The sequence below is a fragment of the Vulpes vulpes genome, chromosome 5, assembly GCF_048418805.1.
Source record: "Vulpes vulpes isolate BD-2025 chromosome 5, VulVul3, whole genome shotgun sequence".
Classification (NCBI taxonomy): domain Eukaryota; kingdom Metazoa; phylum Chordata; class Mammalia; order Carnivora; family Canidae; genus Vulpes; species Vulpes vulpes.
The window spans coordinates 124,191,639-124,211,227 of NC_132784.1; the positions used below are offsets into that span (position 1 = coordinate 124,191,639).

The following is a 19,589-nucleotide window of genomic DNA, read 5'->3' on the forward strand; positions in this document are numbered from 1 at the left end:
TATGAACCTAGACTTTCATCTCCCCAGGAATAATTTCTTTATTACTTTTGTATTTTATTGCAATAAAGAACCATTTGACCTTCAAGTATGATAATTAAGCTTCCAAAAATGTTATAAATTCAGAGTGAAAATAGTTCTCTCTGTGTTCAGGAATATACTTATGATCAGTATAAAAGATTCCTTAATATTTAAAGACAGCTAAATTATACACAGAACCAGCAATATTAGGAGGTGTTTTTCTCCTCCCTTCCCCCATTCCCATCTCAATTTGATTTGTGTCTCATAACAACTTATCATCTGTCATATTCTAAAATAAATGGAATAGGAGCAAAACTAAAATATATCTTTATAATCTGCAGATGGGGGAACAGAGAAATCTGCCAGTTAAGATTAATTCTACTAGGAACTGTCAATAATGGGATCTTAAGTAGTAACACTTGTGACTCCTTGTCTTGCTCTGCTCATGTCCTGAACTTTTCTGGTATTTTCTGGGGGAGATAACCATACATTTTTCAAGACCTTGCCGAAGATATGAATAAAAGTTTTAAGTGAAAAAAATCAGAAAACAAAACAATCTACTATCTGAATTGTTGTTTTTTTGTTTGTTTGTTTGTTTTCCCAAATCATTGTGTAATGATCTTTTAAAACATCTTAGACCTCTGAGAACTTGAGGAGATGAGGTTCATAGTTGGGGCAGAGGAGAAAAAGTATGGCTAAAAATTGACCTGTGGCCTGAGCACATGATTTTTAGATAACAATCAGAGTTAGGAAGAAAAATCATTAGGATCATCACCATCATTATATAATTGATAACAACTACTACAATACCAATACCACACTACTACTCAGAGGAAGCAGCCTTGTTGCTAATGTGAACAAAACTTGGCTAGATGTCTGCCAATATCTGTTCTCCTTTCCTTTATTTTAACTGAACAGTGGCCACCCAATTAGAGGCATATTTCACACTGTCCCCTGCAGCTTCTTGTGAAGAAGAAATTAAGCTCTGCTTAGAGGGAGTGAGCAGAAGTGACCTGGGACACATTTAGGGCTGGATCATGCCCTTTAAAGGAATGGCCATGCTTCTCTGGCCCTTTACCCTTCCTGCTGCTAGAACCTGGAGCAGCCAGCTTGGCCCCCCGATATGGAAACTATGTGCTGGACACCACAGCACAAAGCCACCTCCAGACTGATTTATGATGGAGAAATGTACTTCTAACCATTTAAGTCACAGTTGATGAACCTTCCCATAGAAGCTTCATACTCTAATTAGAGTTAACTTCCTATGGGCTGGGGAAGGGGTCCATTTGGGGAAAAGATAATCAATCCCTCTCTATCTCAGCCACAATCCTAAAAGCTGGAGTGGAAATGAGGGCTGCTCAGACTGTGAGTTCCCATGGCTAGAGACTATCTTGTGTATCTCAGCATCCCCTGCCTAGTAACAACAACTGGCACATAGTTGCTTCAAAAATGTTAGTTTATTGGGCAACGATAACACAAGACATTAATTATTGGACACTAATAATACCAGCAAGACATTGCTGTTAGGAAATTCTAATGTTCTCTGTTTCCTCCCATGTTGGTCACTGGAATCTCTGTTATAATCTTCATGTTATCTTACTTCTGACTCACCTTTATAAGCCTAAGGATACACTGTACAATTCACCTTGTTCTAAAATAAAGGCAACTTATCAACTTTATCAAAAAAAAAAAACCCACCCCAAAACGGAAACTACAAAAAAGCCAAACCAAAAAGGGCAGACAATCAAACAAGTTAATAAAGCAGAAAACACAGAGATGATGATAAATGAGGGTCAGAATAAAACTACGTCCACTTGACATGAGTAAGATGCATGCTCTGACGTCTTGAGTTGGGTCCTACTATAAAGTGACAGAAGCCATAAAGTTAAGGAAATTGAAGAGTTTGTAACATGAAAAGAAAACACATTGCTCAGGACAAGGGAGGCATTTTGGGTACAGAGACTTGAGAGCTGTCTCTCCTGTGTTTTCTTAGAATGAAGACACTGAGTAACATGAAGAACATCATTTGAAAAAACATCCATCCAACTGTGAGTTTTACAGAGCTGCTCCTAACAAAGTCCATCAATGTGGAAGGAGTGTCCAATGCCTAAGTATGATTATAAAAATGATTCTAGGGCGCAGGAAGTGCAGGCTGACTGGCCAGTGAAGAAATAATAGTGGTTAGACAATTTTGGAAAGGTATATCTGCTCTGTGTGGTTAATTCATTCCCTCAGCCAATAACTGAGTGCCCGGATGCTGTGCCAGCTTCTGAGAATATAAAAATGATCCGGTCTCTCCTGGATCAAGGGGTTTATAGTACAGTAGAAAATACGTGTAGAAGTTAACACCTAACAATGCAATACAGTGAACTAAATTCAGTTAGTAAGTAGCAGGTGGAATAATGATAAAAATAAAGATGATGGAGGAGAAGAGGCTTGAGCTGGATCTTTCGGATGAGGGCAATTTCATCAGTGAGGTGGAGGAGGTGATGAGAAGGGTGAAGAGTCGGCAGGAAAAGGAAGCAGCATGTTTAAGCCACAGAGACAGGCGACAGGACAGCATGTCTGATGAAGTAAGTCAGTGCTCACTGCAGTTGAGTCAGAGAGTGACGTGTTAGGCGAGGGGGGGCAGTGGGAGAGAGCCAGAATGCAGAGATGAGGCTGGAGGGATGGGTAGAGTCAAGGGGCCTTTGAAAGCTGGGGTAAGTGGTGCAAATGGAGGCATTTTCAGAGTTTGAGGCTGGGAGTGAAAAAAAACAAAACAAAACCAAATGATGTTTGTGTTGAAGAACATTTTGATACATGTGTGGAAGACCTGAACTAAAGAAATGGATATGTAAAAAAAGAAAAGGATTAGGAGATACTAAGAATAAACAATAAATTAGTCTTAGACACATTGGATACAGATCTGGATGAAAGAAAGGAATGAGGAAAGGAATGTTACCTGGGTCTCTGATTGGGTTGATTAAATCACTACCCAGAACTGCAAGAAAGGGATCCCAATGTGGGGAAAAGTCAAGTTCAGTCTAGAATATGTGGAGTTCAAGGTACCTAAATGACATCAAAATGTAAATGCCTAGTAATGATAATGATAGTTAACATTCAGAGAGTATTTATGCGCTAGCTACCATCCTATGCACATCGTTGTTGCATTTAATCTTCACGACTTGACTATGTTTCTTCGGGCACAGAGTATTGTGCCAGGCTCTTGGGAATGGCGCAGGATGCAGCATAATATGTGTTAATTAATAATAATGAATTCCAACTCTTGAAAACATGATTATGAAAATCTGTATTATTTATTACATTAAACAACTCAATCTCTGAATTTAAAAATACAGTTGGATTAATAGGTTGCATGAAATAATATTTTGCAATCCAAAATAAAATTATAATTTAAGGTGTGTTCCGTACAGCTTTGCTCCCCTCCCCTGAGTAATTCATTATAAAGATCCCAAACCTAGGCTTTTTGTCCTTCAAAATATAGGAGAATCTAGCAGATTATATAGCAACTTGAGTAGAAAGTGTACTTCTCTGGATCCAAAAGAACTCAATGTCAAATTCTTCTCAGGCATAAATCTTAGTGTTTTGACTTTGGACTAGATAAAGCTGTCAAGTGGGAATGTATATAACCCTGAGAACGGAAAAGAAGGCTGTTTAAATCTAGGTTCAATCATCTTGGGATAAATAGCCCCAGTTCAAAACACCATTCTTTAGGAAATTAAAAAAGTAGTGAGACCCACCTTGAGCCAGTAGCAAGAAATTTTACTATGGCCCCATGAGTCAGCTCTTCGTCCTTGTTTCTTTAAATCTCATCTGTCCTCAGGATCACTTAGGAACATTTTTTGCCTGCCACAGCTGTAGGAAGGCTACAGCAGGTGGTGAGACCTTGAAGCAAGATTAAGGGTTCCTAGATGGTTTTACCAAAGTCTCCTAATTCAACTCTCTTCATTTGTAAATTACAAGGATAGGGATGTCAGGAACACAGAGCTGGAACCGCTAAACTGAAATGTAAGCTCCAGAATAGCCATGGGGAAAATAGATGTCTTTGAAAAGCAAAAATTTTAACACTGGGCAAATTCAAATGGAATGCATCATTATTTTTTCACTTTAACCATTAAAGTAAATATGGTAAAACCCAATTCTATTAGTTGATTCTGACTTGTGCCATGTGAATTAATCTAAAAAATTTGAATTTCAGGGTACTGGAAAAACATTTAGCCATCTAAGTTACTGAGTAAAAAAAAGAATAGGCAAGAGAAGATTTTGGAAGGTCTTTTTTCTTTTTAAGATTTTATTTATTTATACATGAGAGACACAGAAAGAGAGAGGCAGAGACACAGGCAGAGGGAGAGGCAGGCTCCTCGCAGGAAGCCCCATGGGGGACTCTATCCCAGGACCCTGGGATCACACCCTGGGCTGAAGGTAGGTGCTAAACCGCTGAGCCACCCACAGATCCCCAATTTTGGAAGTTCTGATGTAAAATTATACAGTGTTTGGGTATAGAAGATATTCTTTTTCAGCTTTATTGAGGTATAATTGACAAATAAAAATTGTATGTATTTAAGGGATATAACTCGATGTTTTGATATATGTATACATTGTGAAATAATCACCACTATCAAGCTAATTACTATATCCATCACCTTAAAAAGTATTCTTAACATGTCGAAAAATATCTAGGTAGGTTAAAGCCCTTCTTCCCTTTATGGACTTGCTTACTGAACTTTTTATCTCCCTCCATCTCACAGTTTAAACAAACGTTCACCAGTCCTTATTACAAAGACTTAAAAATTCCAGAGTTTGGGATCCGAATGCAGTAAATACACTGCCTAGCACCGTGGTCCAGCAGCCCCTAGAGGGTACAGCCACACTGTCTACCGCTCTCCGCTCTCAGAGTGATGAACAGCAGAACAACTGCTGAGCATGGCAGAAAGCAGCCAAGGTTTTTGGCTCCCAACTATGAGCCTGATCCCTCTCCCCTGACATAAAACATTTGCCTTTGGTTATATCCACTTCCATCAACCCAACAACAGAGAATTCCAGCATGGTTTATAAATGGCATGCACCCTTTGGGGCCACTACAGGGCATGACTGCTGTCGGCCGTTCAGCCTGCCATCTGGCCTTGCTAAATAATCAATGTACGTGTGTGAAGGGGGCATGCCAAGAAGCTCACAGGCCACTGAATAAACACACGCGCCATTATTCCCCCTGCCCTGCCCCCACCAGGACGTGGGCGCTTGCTGGACCAGCAGCAGCCATGCTGGTAACACTCACATCAGCTTCACATTTGCCACTTCTGTCTTACAGGGGCTTCAGATGTGTGTATTCTCTCCTAGGTGTTCAGGGAATTACAGTGGCGATGATTCCTTTTTAGTGAAGTTGGGGTTCCTTTTTAATGTCTACTTTTCAAAATTTAAGAATCCACTTTGTATAACGGAACCAACATTGGGCAGTGAGCCCTGAGATTTGGATTCTAGTCCCGCCATTTATGAGTAGTGTATATTTTGTCAAGTTAACTCTCTTGGCTTTGTTGCTAATCTACAGATGAGGAATTTACAGTCCCAGGATCAGGCATAAATTCAAATATGTCCTCATTCCCAGTCTATACATTCACTAACCACACTTACCTCAACATTTTCAACAGGCTTCTTATAGGTGATTCTGAGGGATCTGACTTTGGTCTGCAGACCTTTCTATATTGTTCAATAGTAACTCCTGTAAAAGCCTGACTTATCCTAGTTCCTTTCAGGTTTTCAGTCTCTTCTGAAATTGCCTGCTACTCTGATCACCTGTAACAGTAGTTCACAAAACATTACCACATTTGTCTTTAAAATCACTTAGTGGCAGGGTACATGGATGGCTCAGTTAGTTAAATGGCCAACTCTTGGTTTCAGCTCAGGTCATGATCCCAGGTTGTGGGATCGAGCTCTGCATCAGGCTCTACACTCAGTGGGGAGTCGGCTTGAGGATTCTTTCTCTGCCCTTCCCACCACCCCCACAAATAAATAAATAAATCTTGAAAAAATAAGATAAAATCACTTAGTGACATTTTGGACAATCCCCCAGATGGTCGCATGGCTAACTGCCTTACCTCCTTCTTGGTCTTTGCTCTGATGTCACCTCCTCAGTGAGAATCACCTGACTTAGTTGCCATCTATTTAAAATTGCCATCTGCCTCTTCTCCTTCCACCCAACTGTGTAATCTTACCCTGCCCAATTTTTAGTTTTTGTTTTTTCCGATAGCATTTGCCACCTCCTAACATGTATCACATTTAATCACTTACTATGTCTCATAGCTGTCATTTCTTTCCTCTCCACTGTAATATAGGCTCCAGAACAGCAGGGATCTTTGTTCTGTTCACTGATATACCCTGAGATCTAGCCTGGAACAGTGCAGGGCCCATGGTAGGCACTCAACAATCTTTGCTGAGTACTGAATATGAATATTGAATGAATTCACTTCTTTATCGTCTACTGCTGGGGAATCAATCTAAACAGCTTCCACTTCCAAAACAACTGGGAGTATACAACCTAGCACTTCCCCACCCCTAACCCAGACTGGAAATGAGAAACCTCTGGTTCCTCAAAAGTACTATGACATGTCAGCAAGAGATGTGTTTACAATTACTTAGGACCTCAGGATTCAAGTTCAAAACCTGAAATCCCTGAACTTGGTGTGTGTTCCGACAGCACTGAGGGGACCCATCAGTGTGTAGATGAAAATCTGTGAATAATTTTCTGATTTCTTAAAATGGTGATTCATACATTTTTTAAACTGAGGTCAGTGTAAAGGACATTCCTTTGTGATATAGCATTCTGTTACAGCCACGCTGACCTGTGGTGTTCCATAGCATGAGGTCAGGATTAAAGAAGATCTCTCAGGAGGCACCTGGGTAGCTCAGTGGTTAAGCATGTGCCTTCAGCTAAGGGCATGATGCTGGGGTCTTAGGATCGAGTTCCACATCAGGGCCCCCACAGAGCCTGCTTCTCCCTCTGCCTATGTCCCTGCCTCTCTCTTTGTGCCTCTCATGAATAAGTAAATAGAATCTTGAAAAATAAAAAAAAAAAGATCTTTCAGGAAGGGCAGTGATTTTTCAACTGCAAAGTGTTTAAGGTGATCAATCAGCAAACATTTATAGAGCATCTGCTTTTATGCCAAGTATTGTTAGGTATTCAGAGAAACAAAAAATTAAGTCATGGGTCCTGCCTTCATGAAGCTTTCAGTTGGAGGACATGAGCAGTTAAAGAATTACAACGCAGACCAATCATGTTAAGAAAGTCAGGCAAGGGATTCCCTGGGTGGCTTGGAGGTTTCGCGCCTGCCTTTGGCCCAGGGCGCAATCCTGGAGTCCCGGGATTGAGTCCTGCATCGGGCTCCTGGCATGGAGCCTGCTTCTCCCTCTGCCTGTGTCTCTAGCCTCCCCCCCAAATAAATAAATAAAAATAAATCTTTTTTTTTTAAAAAAAAGCAAGTCAGGCAAGTCATCCCAAAGAAAGAGGCATGGGAGTTATCATTTAGAATCCTACTGCAATTCTTTGAAGTCCATTTGCCTCAACAGAGTTGTCCCTTCTGCTTCGTAAGTATAACCCTATATTTGTTATTGTGTGTGGGGGGGAACTTTTGTTACTCCTTTACAACCCAAATGACAGAAATTTACTGTAAAAAATTTTAAAAATACAGATGTTTTTAAAAAATTAAACAAAAAAAATAAATAAAAATAAAAAATTAAACATCCACAATCTCACCACATTGATCTACTTACTCAGGCCTTTTATTTTGCACTAGCTGACTATGAATAAAACTCTGATCCAACAAGATCCTTCCCCTTTATCATTAACTGAGCCTGTACTTTGTATCCAGACTCTGAAAGTAAGGTTACACAGAGCTTGGATCCAGAGACCTACTTCTCTATAATTCCAAGGCCTTCATAAAGCCTAAATCCAAAAGTAAATGACTATCTACCACCACTCTCTCCTTAGCCTCAAGAAAGGAAAAGTAGCCCCTGGCATCTGGAAGCTGGCCTGGCACTCATAGCTGGGCTTTGCTGTTCTTCCAATGAACAGAAATTATTTCACAGAACATCATCTGCAGACAAAGGTGCTCTGGGATTGTGATGGGTCAAGACTGACACAGGACCATTTCATAATCATGCCTGAACACAGACACAACCAGAACACCGTCCCACTCACAGTACACCAAGCATTCCCTTCTCCTGGCTAATAGTCGTGGCTATGTTGTCTTTTTACCAGTTATAGCTTAACCTTCACTCCAGTCTGCCTCCCCTATAGATAGGATTTATTGAGATCTCTAACCAGAATTACTGGTTACAGCATCCAATACAGAGCAAAGCCCTACTTCTACAAACCTTAGCCAAAATCAGGAAATACAGGCCCAAATATCATAATCCTTCTGTAACATCCTCTCATTGAGATGTCCCATGGTTCCATGGCGTGCCTTCTCCATACTGAAACAAACATTACACCCAACCCATCAACTACGAGGGTGCTCCCAGTGGTCTTTGGCTGCAAGGCACTGGATGCTTATAAATATGCTCTGTGTCTATCAGGGGGTGTAGAAGGGAAAGAGAGAGTCCCCACCCTTCCCTTGAGTTTTTTCCCCTCTGGTCATCCTCTCTCTCTCTCCCCTTCCCTTAAATCTTTGATTTTTTTCAAACCCTCAACTTTAAACATTGCCTCACATTTACTTCTCAACTCACAGTAATCTTCCTTCCCTTGACTGTCTGTCTCCAAAGTCTGGGCAAGAGCTTTCCAAACTATAAGGCAGCTTCAGGTGGTCTGGCCTCTCCTGAAACCAACCTCATTTACATTCAAATCACCAATGAGCTTCTAACTGCAAAATCTTAAAGCTTTTTCTCATACTTCATCCTCTCTTCTCTCAGAGCCTTTGTCCCTGCTGAACACCGCCCCCATGACGAAATGTCTTCCTTGAGTCTCCCAGTCTCCCAAGCTGGCCCCTTCTCCAGAATCCCTTTTTCTTCCTGCTTCTGAGCCATCACTAGCCTTCCACACTGGGGCCCTTCCTCCCCTCTCCCCAGGTTCTCCTGGATGAGCACATTCTCTCCTCAGCACCAATATCCTGAGGATTCTCAGATCTGCCCTCCTTCCGAGCAGGCTGGTGGAAGGCCCTGCAGGGATGAAAGCAACTTCCTCAGGGACAATGTGTTGAAGTCCAATTTGTTCCATTCTCTTCCAAACCCCTCTAATGTTTCTTCATTTCTTCTCTCGGTCCCAGGCATCACTGGCCACCAAGTCCCCCAGGCCAGAAACCACAGAATCACCCTGGACCCTCTTCCTGCCCTCACTTCCTATATGATCACATCTTCTCTGAAGTGTCTCTACCATGTCCCCTTCTTCTAGTCGCCAAGACCCAATTTTCATTCAGCTTAAAATTTAGCTCTCACCTCGGTGATACAGCATCCTACTACTGTGTTTAGCTTCCTCCAACTCCTAGGCCCTGCAACCCACTCCACCCCCAATCCCAGAACAATGTTGGAACTCCCGAGCAAATGGAGGGCCCTTACAACCTGCTCTACTTATCTTTCCAGCTTAGCTATAAGGACCTGCTGGGTAGCTTCCTCTTTCCCACATCTATCAGGCTAGTTTCATTCATTCAATACACATTTACTGGCTGCATACAGACATTGTGTGAGGCCTTAGTGATTCGGTAATAAAAAGCACAGTCCCTGTCCTCAAGGAGCCTGTATCTAATGGCAGACAAGGCACCTGTGATAATTTTCTTATTAAAATATGCAATATATGGTTGTCAAGTAAAATGAACACATGCTGGAGGAAGTGCTTCATTTGAAAGGCGGTGTAATGGGATGGTTAATACCATGGGCTACTGGCCAAAGTGCCTGAGCTCCCGGCCCAGCTCTGCCAGTTTCTAGCTGTGTGACCTTAAGCAAGTTGTTCTCACTGTGTCTTCGTTTCATCATCTTTAAAGTGGAGGTAATAATCGTTCCTTCTTCAGAGAGTTGCTGTAAAGATGAAATGAAGTCATGTTTGCAGAATGAATGGGTAGAGTGGAGTCTGGCATGTAACAGCACTGACAGTGTTTCCATTTGTATTATTATTGTGCCTTGAGAGGTATGCCTAGGGAGTATGTTACCACATAGGAGAGTTGCCAAGACCAGCTTGATGAGGAGCTTGAGGAAGATCAGAGAGTTTTTTCCTCAGGAGGAGGCAATACTTAAGCAGGGTCTGAAAGCCTGAGTGAGCCACACAAGACATATAAAGGTAGTCCAGCCCAAGAAAATGGGGGAGTGTGTAAATAATACAAGGTGATGGAGTAAGGTGCTTTCTGGGAATTTTAAGGTAGAAATGAGAAGATGACAAGAAATGAGGTGGGGAGGGGTTCCTGGGTGGCTCAGTCAGTTAAGTGTCCAATTCTTGGTTTGGGCTCAGGTCATGAGCTCACAGTGGTTGGATCAAGCCCCAAGTTGGGCTCTGTGCTCAGCATGGAGTTTGCTTCAGATTCTCTCTCCCTTTCCCTCCCCCTCCCCCTCTCTCTCAAAATCTTTTTTTTTAAAGATTTTATTTTATTTATTTATTCATGAGAGACACACAGTGAGAGGCAGAGGCATACGCAGAAGGAGAAGCAGGCTCCTCTGGGATCTCAGAATCACGCCCTGAGCCAAACACAGACACTCAATCACTGAGCCACCTAGCTGTCCCACAATGCATAAAATCTAAAAAAACTAAAACAAAACAAAAAAAGCAAAGAAAAGAAGTAAGATGGGGGAAGCAAATTGAAGCCACATTGTAAGGGATTTTCTTTGTATGCTGTGAAAAGCAGTAGAGATTTTTACCTTGAAGATGAACTATTACCTCCAAGTGAGATATTGAAGGGTTTTAAGCAGGGACACGATAGATCATGTTTCCAGAGAATCGTGTTTCCATTTTAGAAAGCTCATTATAGCAGTCCTGCTTAGGGTGCTGGGAAAGCGGGAGCAAGGAATCCCAAGAGGAGGCCATTACGCAAAGCCCAAGGGAGATGATAGGGTCTGATCGAAGGTGGGTCAGTAGAAATGGGAAGGAGACAGATGGAAATTCCTCTCCTTTTTTCTTAAGCTGCTGCTAACCCTTCAGGACTTGCTCCCTGGGGAGCCTTTCCTAAAGCCCCCAGGCAAAGGTAGCTGGTCTGCCATTTACGCCCCAGCCCTCGAGAACAGGACAAGGGTCTTTCTTTACATGTAAGCCATATTTAGCACTTGAGCTAAGAGAGGATTTTGTAGGTGTTAGATACATGTTTGCAAAATAAAATCCTTCAATGGATGTCTTTTAAGGAAAAGGATTGAGATGACAGACTAGGACTAGTATGTTTTCTAACCCTTTTACTTTTTCAATATGCTTAGCCACCAATATAGTCTTATAAAAATAGCTGTCCTCAAGCCCACAAAGCAAAATTTGCTTTGTTTAAAATTTTTAATAAAAATCAACAAACCTACTGACTATGTGTAATTGAGAGGCACTATGCTTTGGTATATAGTGACTGTCATTTTCTTCTCTTATAAATACATTAAATATTCACTATCCAATGTATAAGAAATTATAACATATTAAATTTATGTTATTTTATTTAAGAGGATAATTAATGTTTTAATTAAAAGTGGATAGGTCCAAAATAGATATATGGTTTATAGCACCAATTATTTCCCTTATTATTCCTGACAGCAGGAAGCCATCACTCTTTAGTATTTTTTCCACCCTATCCTGGATGGATTGATATGATTTCAATTGATTAGGTGCTGTTGAAAAGCTCAATGTTTTCCTTTGGTCCTGGGCTGAATAGCATTTTTAATAACATCCACATCTACCATTGTGTAAATCATATTTGTGTGCAATCTGACTATATAAGGCTTCTTTTTTTTTAACCCATTGGTTGGGAATTTTTTCCCCACTGGTTTTCTTGGCTTTTTCTTTTCATTTTAAATGAAGCCAATTCCAACAATTCATTTACAATAGAAAAGACTAAAAAATCCAATCCTTAAAAGAGATCAGCTTTTAGAACAATGTTAAATGTTAATAAAATTGGACATATCTTTTTCTGACACTATGTATTTTTCAGGATATTAATGTTCACTATGTTCCATAGTGTTCTATATTTTCAGTATTGTGGAACACTCTCAGTCTGAAAAAAGACTTACATTCTGATAGATTTCTTGAGCTTACTACAAAGACTATCACATTTTTGCATCTACAAAAGTTACTGTAAAATTCTGCTCAACCCAAGAACACTGATAATATATTTGAAGCTATAATTAGAATGGAGATTTCTGAATCAAGAGTTATATATATATATATATATATATATATATATACAATCAGAAGTTTGCCAGTAATAATCATCAAGTATCACATTAGTTAGATAAAGCCATATTGAGGATGTATATATTACTACAAATAATAAATAGTATTTTCTTAGGCCTTTCAAAAACTCATATAACTTCTCATTTCTTTCCTAAGCCCATTAGATTCTCTTTAGCAAAAATATAACTAGTGGAAATTTCCTTTAAGTTCAAAAATGTAATTCTTAAGTTAACAAATTTCCCCAAAATATCGTTGTGTAAACAAAAATTGATATGCCTATGTTGATGGTGAAAATGGCATGACATTAACAAAGACTATCTTCAAATGTATTCACTGTCAAATGCTTAAATCAGTGAATAGATGTATGGCTGAGAAAACCTTGTATTCAATCTATCGCCATTTTTTTATTGTCATGTTTTTTAATGGTAATATGCCAAGTTCTAGGGAACCAAAGAGTTCTAACAGTATAGTTCTATGCTTGAGAAGCTCAGTCTCTGATGGGTAGTATTCATTTCTTTTCATAGGAAAATTCTACAGTAAGTGATAGGTGCTACAATGAAGTCAGGTGGAAGCTCAAGAAGTAGAGTGAACAAATTTGTGTGGGGGCATGGATCCTGTTTTCCACCCTTTCATCGTGCGTGCATATGTGTGTACATGTGCATATATGCATCTGGTACAAGTAAAAGTCAGGAGGTTAATAAGGCACTCACAAAATATAAGTCATTTAATGTGACTCCTTAGTGTCCAGTTAATGTATCTAAAATGATACAGTATCTACATACAAATCTGAAATTAATGGCCCACACAGTTGAAATAAGAATATAAATACTGTACAGAAGATCATGTTTAAAAAAAACAGAAACATTTTCAATGAAGTTGGTAAGAAATTTAAGTGGTAAATAAGCAGATATGTTTTTTGTAGAAGTCTAAAACTACTGAGATTTATATTTCTAGGCCAACTAAATGTAATTAGAGAAAAAATGGGAAAAGTAGATAAATTTTTTCTTGGTTTGTTTTACTCACATTTAGTATTTTCAGAAGTCTACAGATCTTTAGCAATAATTATTCAGTATGTAATTTTTAGGGATATAAAGGGATCAATAATTCCATTTTTAAAGCATCATGATAAAGTAACAATGATGAAATAGTTACTCAGTACATGGAACATCAGGCCACCATGAATAATTTTGATACAACTAACATAGAGGAGTCAGAGATGTTTCTTACCTCCTTGTTCACACAACTGCTGGGCTAACGCATCTTTGAAAATAATCTGGCCCCTGTGTGTCGCCGTAGCCCTGAAAATGAATAGGAAAAGTTAACCTAAATCTTGTAGTAAGTATGGTGATAATTTCAAGTATTTTTTAAATTTTTTGAAAAAAAAAACTCATTTTAAAATGTTATTTGTATAGATACAATCTTTCAAAAAAAAAATGAGGGCATTTGAACAGTGATACAAATGAACAAGAGTCAAGGCTTAAACCAAGGGCTCTGAGTTGAGAATTATCTTCTGGTTTTCCTTTGTAAAGATATTGTAACATTTGTGGGCTTATTCCAAAAACAGCAGATGTGAGCAAATCCTGGATAGAAGAAAAAGTATAGAAAGGGTGCCTATTAAAATTTCTTCCTCAAGAAACTGATATAAAATGTTTTGTGAAGCAATAACGATATTAGCACCGGAGAAAGAGGCTCCAAATGTACTTTTTTCTAAAATCAACATTTCACCATAACACATAGAGCGTTTAGACAGAGAATTACATTTTTCCTAAGGTATTTTTTTAAATAGGGCTATTCAGAGCTTTCATAATTACAAAATCTGTCATAATAAAATACACCTTTTCTCCCTACAGGGTCTAACTCACATTTGAAGAAGATGTGCATCTTTTACTTCTTCTAATCAGAGCTGTGCACATTTATTGGTAAAAAAAAAAAAATAGCACCCTTGCAGCAGATGTGTTATTCAATGGCTATAATAAGAATTGTCTTATTAAAGGGAGACTTATTTATGACTTTATATTTGAAATATTTTTCCTTAAAAAGAGCTTTTCTGGCACAAAATGTATTGTTTGAGCAAATTTAAAACAGAAAATCATGCCTCCTTAAGAAAATTGATTTTAGAAAAGAAGCCATACAAAAATCTTTGAAAATAACTAAAAAACATTAACATTAAATCTCAACTTTAGGTCTACAAAAACCACCTCAGGACAAAAAATAATTTGATTCAGCCATCATTTACTGAAGATGGGTTACATATAAGACACTGTGCTAGGTCACCAGAAGGCAAAGTTTGGCCTCTGCATTTCCCCTCCATTTGTGCACCTCTCCGACAATATCTTGTCCTTCGTGGGGCCCACAGGACCTCATGGCTCCCAACATTCTCCACCCCAGTCTCTACATGGCTGTGCCTTCCTCCTCCATGCTGTAGACCTTTCTGATTTCTATTCCCCACTGAGGTATTGCTATCATAAGTATCAGCCCCCAGGACCCAACTCTTCAAAAGTAATGTGACAAACTAAGCCATACTGAAATGTTAATGGGTGATATCGCTCCAAGCTAACATATTTCAGCAGTGAAACAGAAAATATTACACACACACACACACACACACACACACACACACAGAATGGCACAATGGTTAGAGCTCTGAATGGTAGAAGGGATACAGAATTGGAGAGAAAAGTCACTGGACAGCCTTCATCTCATCCTACATGTGAGGTTTATAAAGTAATCTGCCCTTGTTGCATATTAATCATTATCAAAATTACTAATAAACAGACGTCACGACATTGTATATTCACATATATTTATAGGTTTTTCTTTGCCTTTAGCAAGCTGAAAATGAGGAGAACTAAACATAGGGCCAATCCAAGCCATAACCGTGGTGTACAGATTCACTAAGCAGTTACAGGTGTTATGCCTAGAGGGGACATGGAAACTTGATTTACCTAAATACGTTTCATTGTCAAATCTCAATCAAGTGCAGAGCTTCTGAGTTTGCACAAACCTCTAATGGCAACACAACAATCATAAATGAAAAATTTTAACTGGACATTTGCTTTGGAAGGAATATATTTCCTGAACTCACGAACCACCAAGAAAAGTCCCACAACGTACGGTGTTTAATTGTTCACTGTAGTTGTCTTCTGATTGTGAGTATATAATGTCCCTATTGTAATATTCCTCATTAGTTATCATTGTGCCAGTCTACATTCCCATGAAAACAATGGGGCCAATATACCTAGATAAAACTCAGGTAACAGAGGTTTTGTCTTTTCCCTGCATGTCAAAGATATTGAAATAGCCTGGTCACTGCCTAGCACCTTGTGAATAGTCTACACTGCTTTCCCCATTACTCCATTTCCTCAGATTTAGTATTTGTTGCTTTTATTCATATTCTTATTTCTGCTACTCTGGTGCCTATGAATAAATTTCTGAGGGACTAGGCAACAACTGAAGCTGAAGGCACTTTCATCATCTAGTCAAAATTTCTTTAGCAGTGGTACTCAGTATTCTTCAAACAAATATATGAAATTTCAATATATTTCTCTATTCCTAGCTTTTGATGTCATCGGGTTCCTTCTCCTCATACAACTTGCTCCTATCGATCTATTCCCCAAAACTTCCCAGGAACTTTCAGGGTTTTAAAGGGGCAGAGTTTGAAAACTCTTGCACTAAGAGCATTTTTTCTTTTTTTTAAGATTTTATCAGCAGAGGGAGAGGCACTCTCCACTGAGCAGGGAGCCCAATGCAGAGCTCAATCCCAGGACACTGGTATCATGGCCTGAACTAAAGGCAGACGCTTAACTGAGCCACCCAGGTTCCCCTAATCTAGCTCTTTATAGGGCATGGATCAGGGAACTGAGGCCATCGAAAACGTGCTGAGGGGTACACAGCCTGTTAATGGCAGATAGGACCTGGTTTAAGGTCTTGATTCCAGGCCGTGGATTCTTTCCAAGTTTTCAAAAAGTGCTCCACAGGTGGGGAGTCCAGGAGGAGCAGCAGGGGGTGCTCCAGGCACCACCACTTCAATCAGAGCACTTGGACTTTATGTGTTCTAAAGTATTTAATGTCATTTGAAGGATGGGCTCTGCAATTAGAAACTGTCTTGAGAAGTACACCATATGCCCAATGTTATTATCTGAAGTCCTCTGCTTGGGAAAAGTCAAAGTAGTAATAATAATATGAGTCGTTATATGTATATATACATATAAACTACTTGTATATATTTACTATGTGTATATACAAACATACATACATGTTTATATATACATTTAAATATACATACATATATCTATAAATGCACACAGAATATGTATATATAAACATATATATAGTTACTACTATTACTACTACTATTATTATTATAACACCAAATAAGAAATGAAATCTACCCTTTGCTAGGTACTATTGTAAGGGCTCTAAATAAATGAACTCAACTAATCTTGACAACAGCTCTACAAGGTAGATACAATTACTCCCATTTTTTCTGGGACACAGAATTATTTTATGATTCGCCTAATATTATTTTTTTTAAAAAATATTTTATTTATTTATTCATAGAGACACAGAGAGAGAGGCAGAGACACAGGCAGAGGGAGAAGCACGCTCCACGCAGAGAGCCCGACATGGGACTCGATCCAGGGTCTCCAGGATCACGCCCTGGGCTGCAGACGGCGCTAAACCACTGTGCCACTGGGGCTGCCCTGATTTGCCTAATATTAAACGGCAGATGGTAAAGCCATGATTTTAACTCAAGCAGTCTGACTGTAGGGTCCTTGCTTTTAATCATTACCTTAAATTTTCATTGATCTGGTTCAAAGGTTTAAAGGTAGCTTTCACTCTCTCAGGTAGCTTTCAGGGCCTGATCTTTAAATTCATGTGGCCTATGGCTGGCACTCTCTACTCCAACCATTTAGTTTATAGCTGAGCCCTTTTATTTAATCTCATTTTGGACAAAGGAGATTTTCTGTTTCCAACTGGAAATTTAGCCACTTGGCCAGCAACTCCATGGGATTTGCCTTTAAAGATAGCATTTTTTTTCTCTCCTTTAATTCCAGTATAGTTAATATACAATGCTATATTGGTTTCAGGTGTAAAAATCAACATTTCTTGATTGCCTCTCCCACAATATTCTGTGACTCCCTTGGCTTCTAATCAACTCATCAGAGTCCCCTTTCAACTCTGAGTCACATTTCTTCCAATAGCCCCACCACCCCTCATGTCTGTCCTGTTCTCTAATCAAAGACAAGAGCACCAGATGCCAACCTCATCCACACCACTGCCCGAACCCTAGAGGGATACACAAGACACAAACACATGTTGAACATAATTATCATGTGCATCTCTTTCTTTACAAACCCTTAAACCACTTAGATAACATTTTAATATAAAGATGCCCAACTCTCTGGTAGGTGTATAGTTAATAATTTTAAGGGCTTCCATATTCACATATTATTTTGGGGAAGAGAAAGAACAGAACTCGGGTGACCAGCAAGAACACAACGTCCATCGCTTTGTACGAGATGTTAGCTCCACATTCTCAGGGTGTGGCTAATGTCAATAATGGCAAGCCTACTGTGAACTATAAAATACTTCATGATGGTCTACCTACAGAATTATGGCACTTATTCCAAAAATCTTCTATGAATATATATATATATATATATTTATACGACAGATTAATAAAAATATATCTAAATATCATAAACATAAATTTATATATTTAAACATAAAAATATATTTGTCATATATAGTCAAAAATTGCTAAAAGCACAGTAACTCAGATTCTAAAGACTCAAAAAGTGTCCTCTAATTTTTAATCTAACCTATATTTTTCTTTTCTCATAAACAGCTATGGTAGATGTGACAGGCCTCGTTCATTCTTAGAATTATTTTAGTGTAATTTACAGTTTTCCTTTGGGGGAATGTCTATCGAATTTGTGGTGCTAATAACTTTGTTGGCACTACTTCCACTTAATTTTCCCTAAGGAGCAGTAATTTTTCAGAAGAGGTCAGAAAAACCCTTATTGTTCCCCATTCTGAGCAAATTTCTTAAACAAGTTTCTAGGAAGTACTTATATTCTTGGGAGATACAGATACTTCTAGAGCAAGTTTGCCAACAAGAATCCCTATTAAATAAGTAATTTTAAAATTCCTTTGGGCTATTATGATCTATAATTTAAAAACTCTATAGGTTCTGCCAAATGAAGAAAGTTCATTATAATTACCATATTCAGAGCTTGAAATAGTCATTGTTATGAATTTAAAAGAACATGCCAGATTCTAATTTTAAGTTAAGTCCTAGAGCAGCTGTCTGCCCCAGCCACTTAAGAATTAGTATATATCCAGGGGAGGTTCTATGTTGAAGCTCAGTGTCTGGAATCAGAAAGACCACCATTTAAATGCAGTGAGCTGTCACCTACAAGCTGAGTTTGCCCAACTTCCTTGATCACTCTAGTATTCAGATTCTATATATAAAGATAGGGCTGATAATAACAATTATTACTTAAAGATATTAATATTCACTATTCAGATATTTGTAGTCTAAACAGATTTCTTTTTTTAAGATTTTATTTATGAGAGACACAGAGAGAGAGGTAGAGACATAGGCAGAGGGAGAAGCAGGCTCCCCACAGAGAACCTGATGCGGGACACAATCCCAAGACCCCAGGATCATGAGCCAGAGGCAGACGCTCAACCACTGTGCTACCCAGGCATCCCTCTATATAGATTTCAAGCTTCTGGAATAGTAGGAATAGTTATTTAAAAATAAAATATCCCCTATAAGGCACATATCATAAGGACTTCAACATTTGAGAGAATCAAAACTCTACTTTCCAGTTTACAACTCACTTCAAATGTGCAATATTGCAACCCAGTTTCCAAAAATGGAATAAAATAGGGTTTTAATATAGGTGTTACAATGCCTACCCAAGCGTATTGTTTCTTTATTTCATGACTCGTTTTGCTCACAAATTACTTACAGAATCATTCTTAAACCCAGGGCAATGTGCTTGACTTCCAGTACTAGGTTACTTTCCTACCATTCTCTCCTGCTTTACCAATGAGGTCTGGTATGTTACTGTGTCTCATCCATTCATAGTTGGAAGTTCATTCATTAATTAGCAATCTGACATGAACTACCTAACAGGAAATGTTATTAATATGAGGAACATGGGATAGGGGAGTAGTGGTCTGAATATGGCAAATTTGATATTCAAAGGAATCAGTTCACTTG

The 19,589-nt window shown here is 38.9% G+C and overlaps 1 protein-coding gene across 3 annotated transcripts in view; it reads right to left on the reverse strand.

The window, feature by feature from the left end:
• RELN (reelin) overlaps positions 1-19,589 on the reverse strand; it is a 478,955-nt gene that overhangs the window by 265,310 nt on the left and 194,056 nt on the right. For all 3 annotated transcript variants that reach the window (XM_072759913.1, XM_072759912.1, XM_072759911.1), the window contains exon 4: positions 13,580-13,650. In XM_072759913.1, coding sequence (XP_072616014.1) covers positions 13,580-13,650 — 71 coding nt within the window. The remainder of the gene's footprint in view (positions 1-13,579; positions 13,651-19,589) is intronic.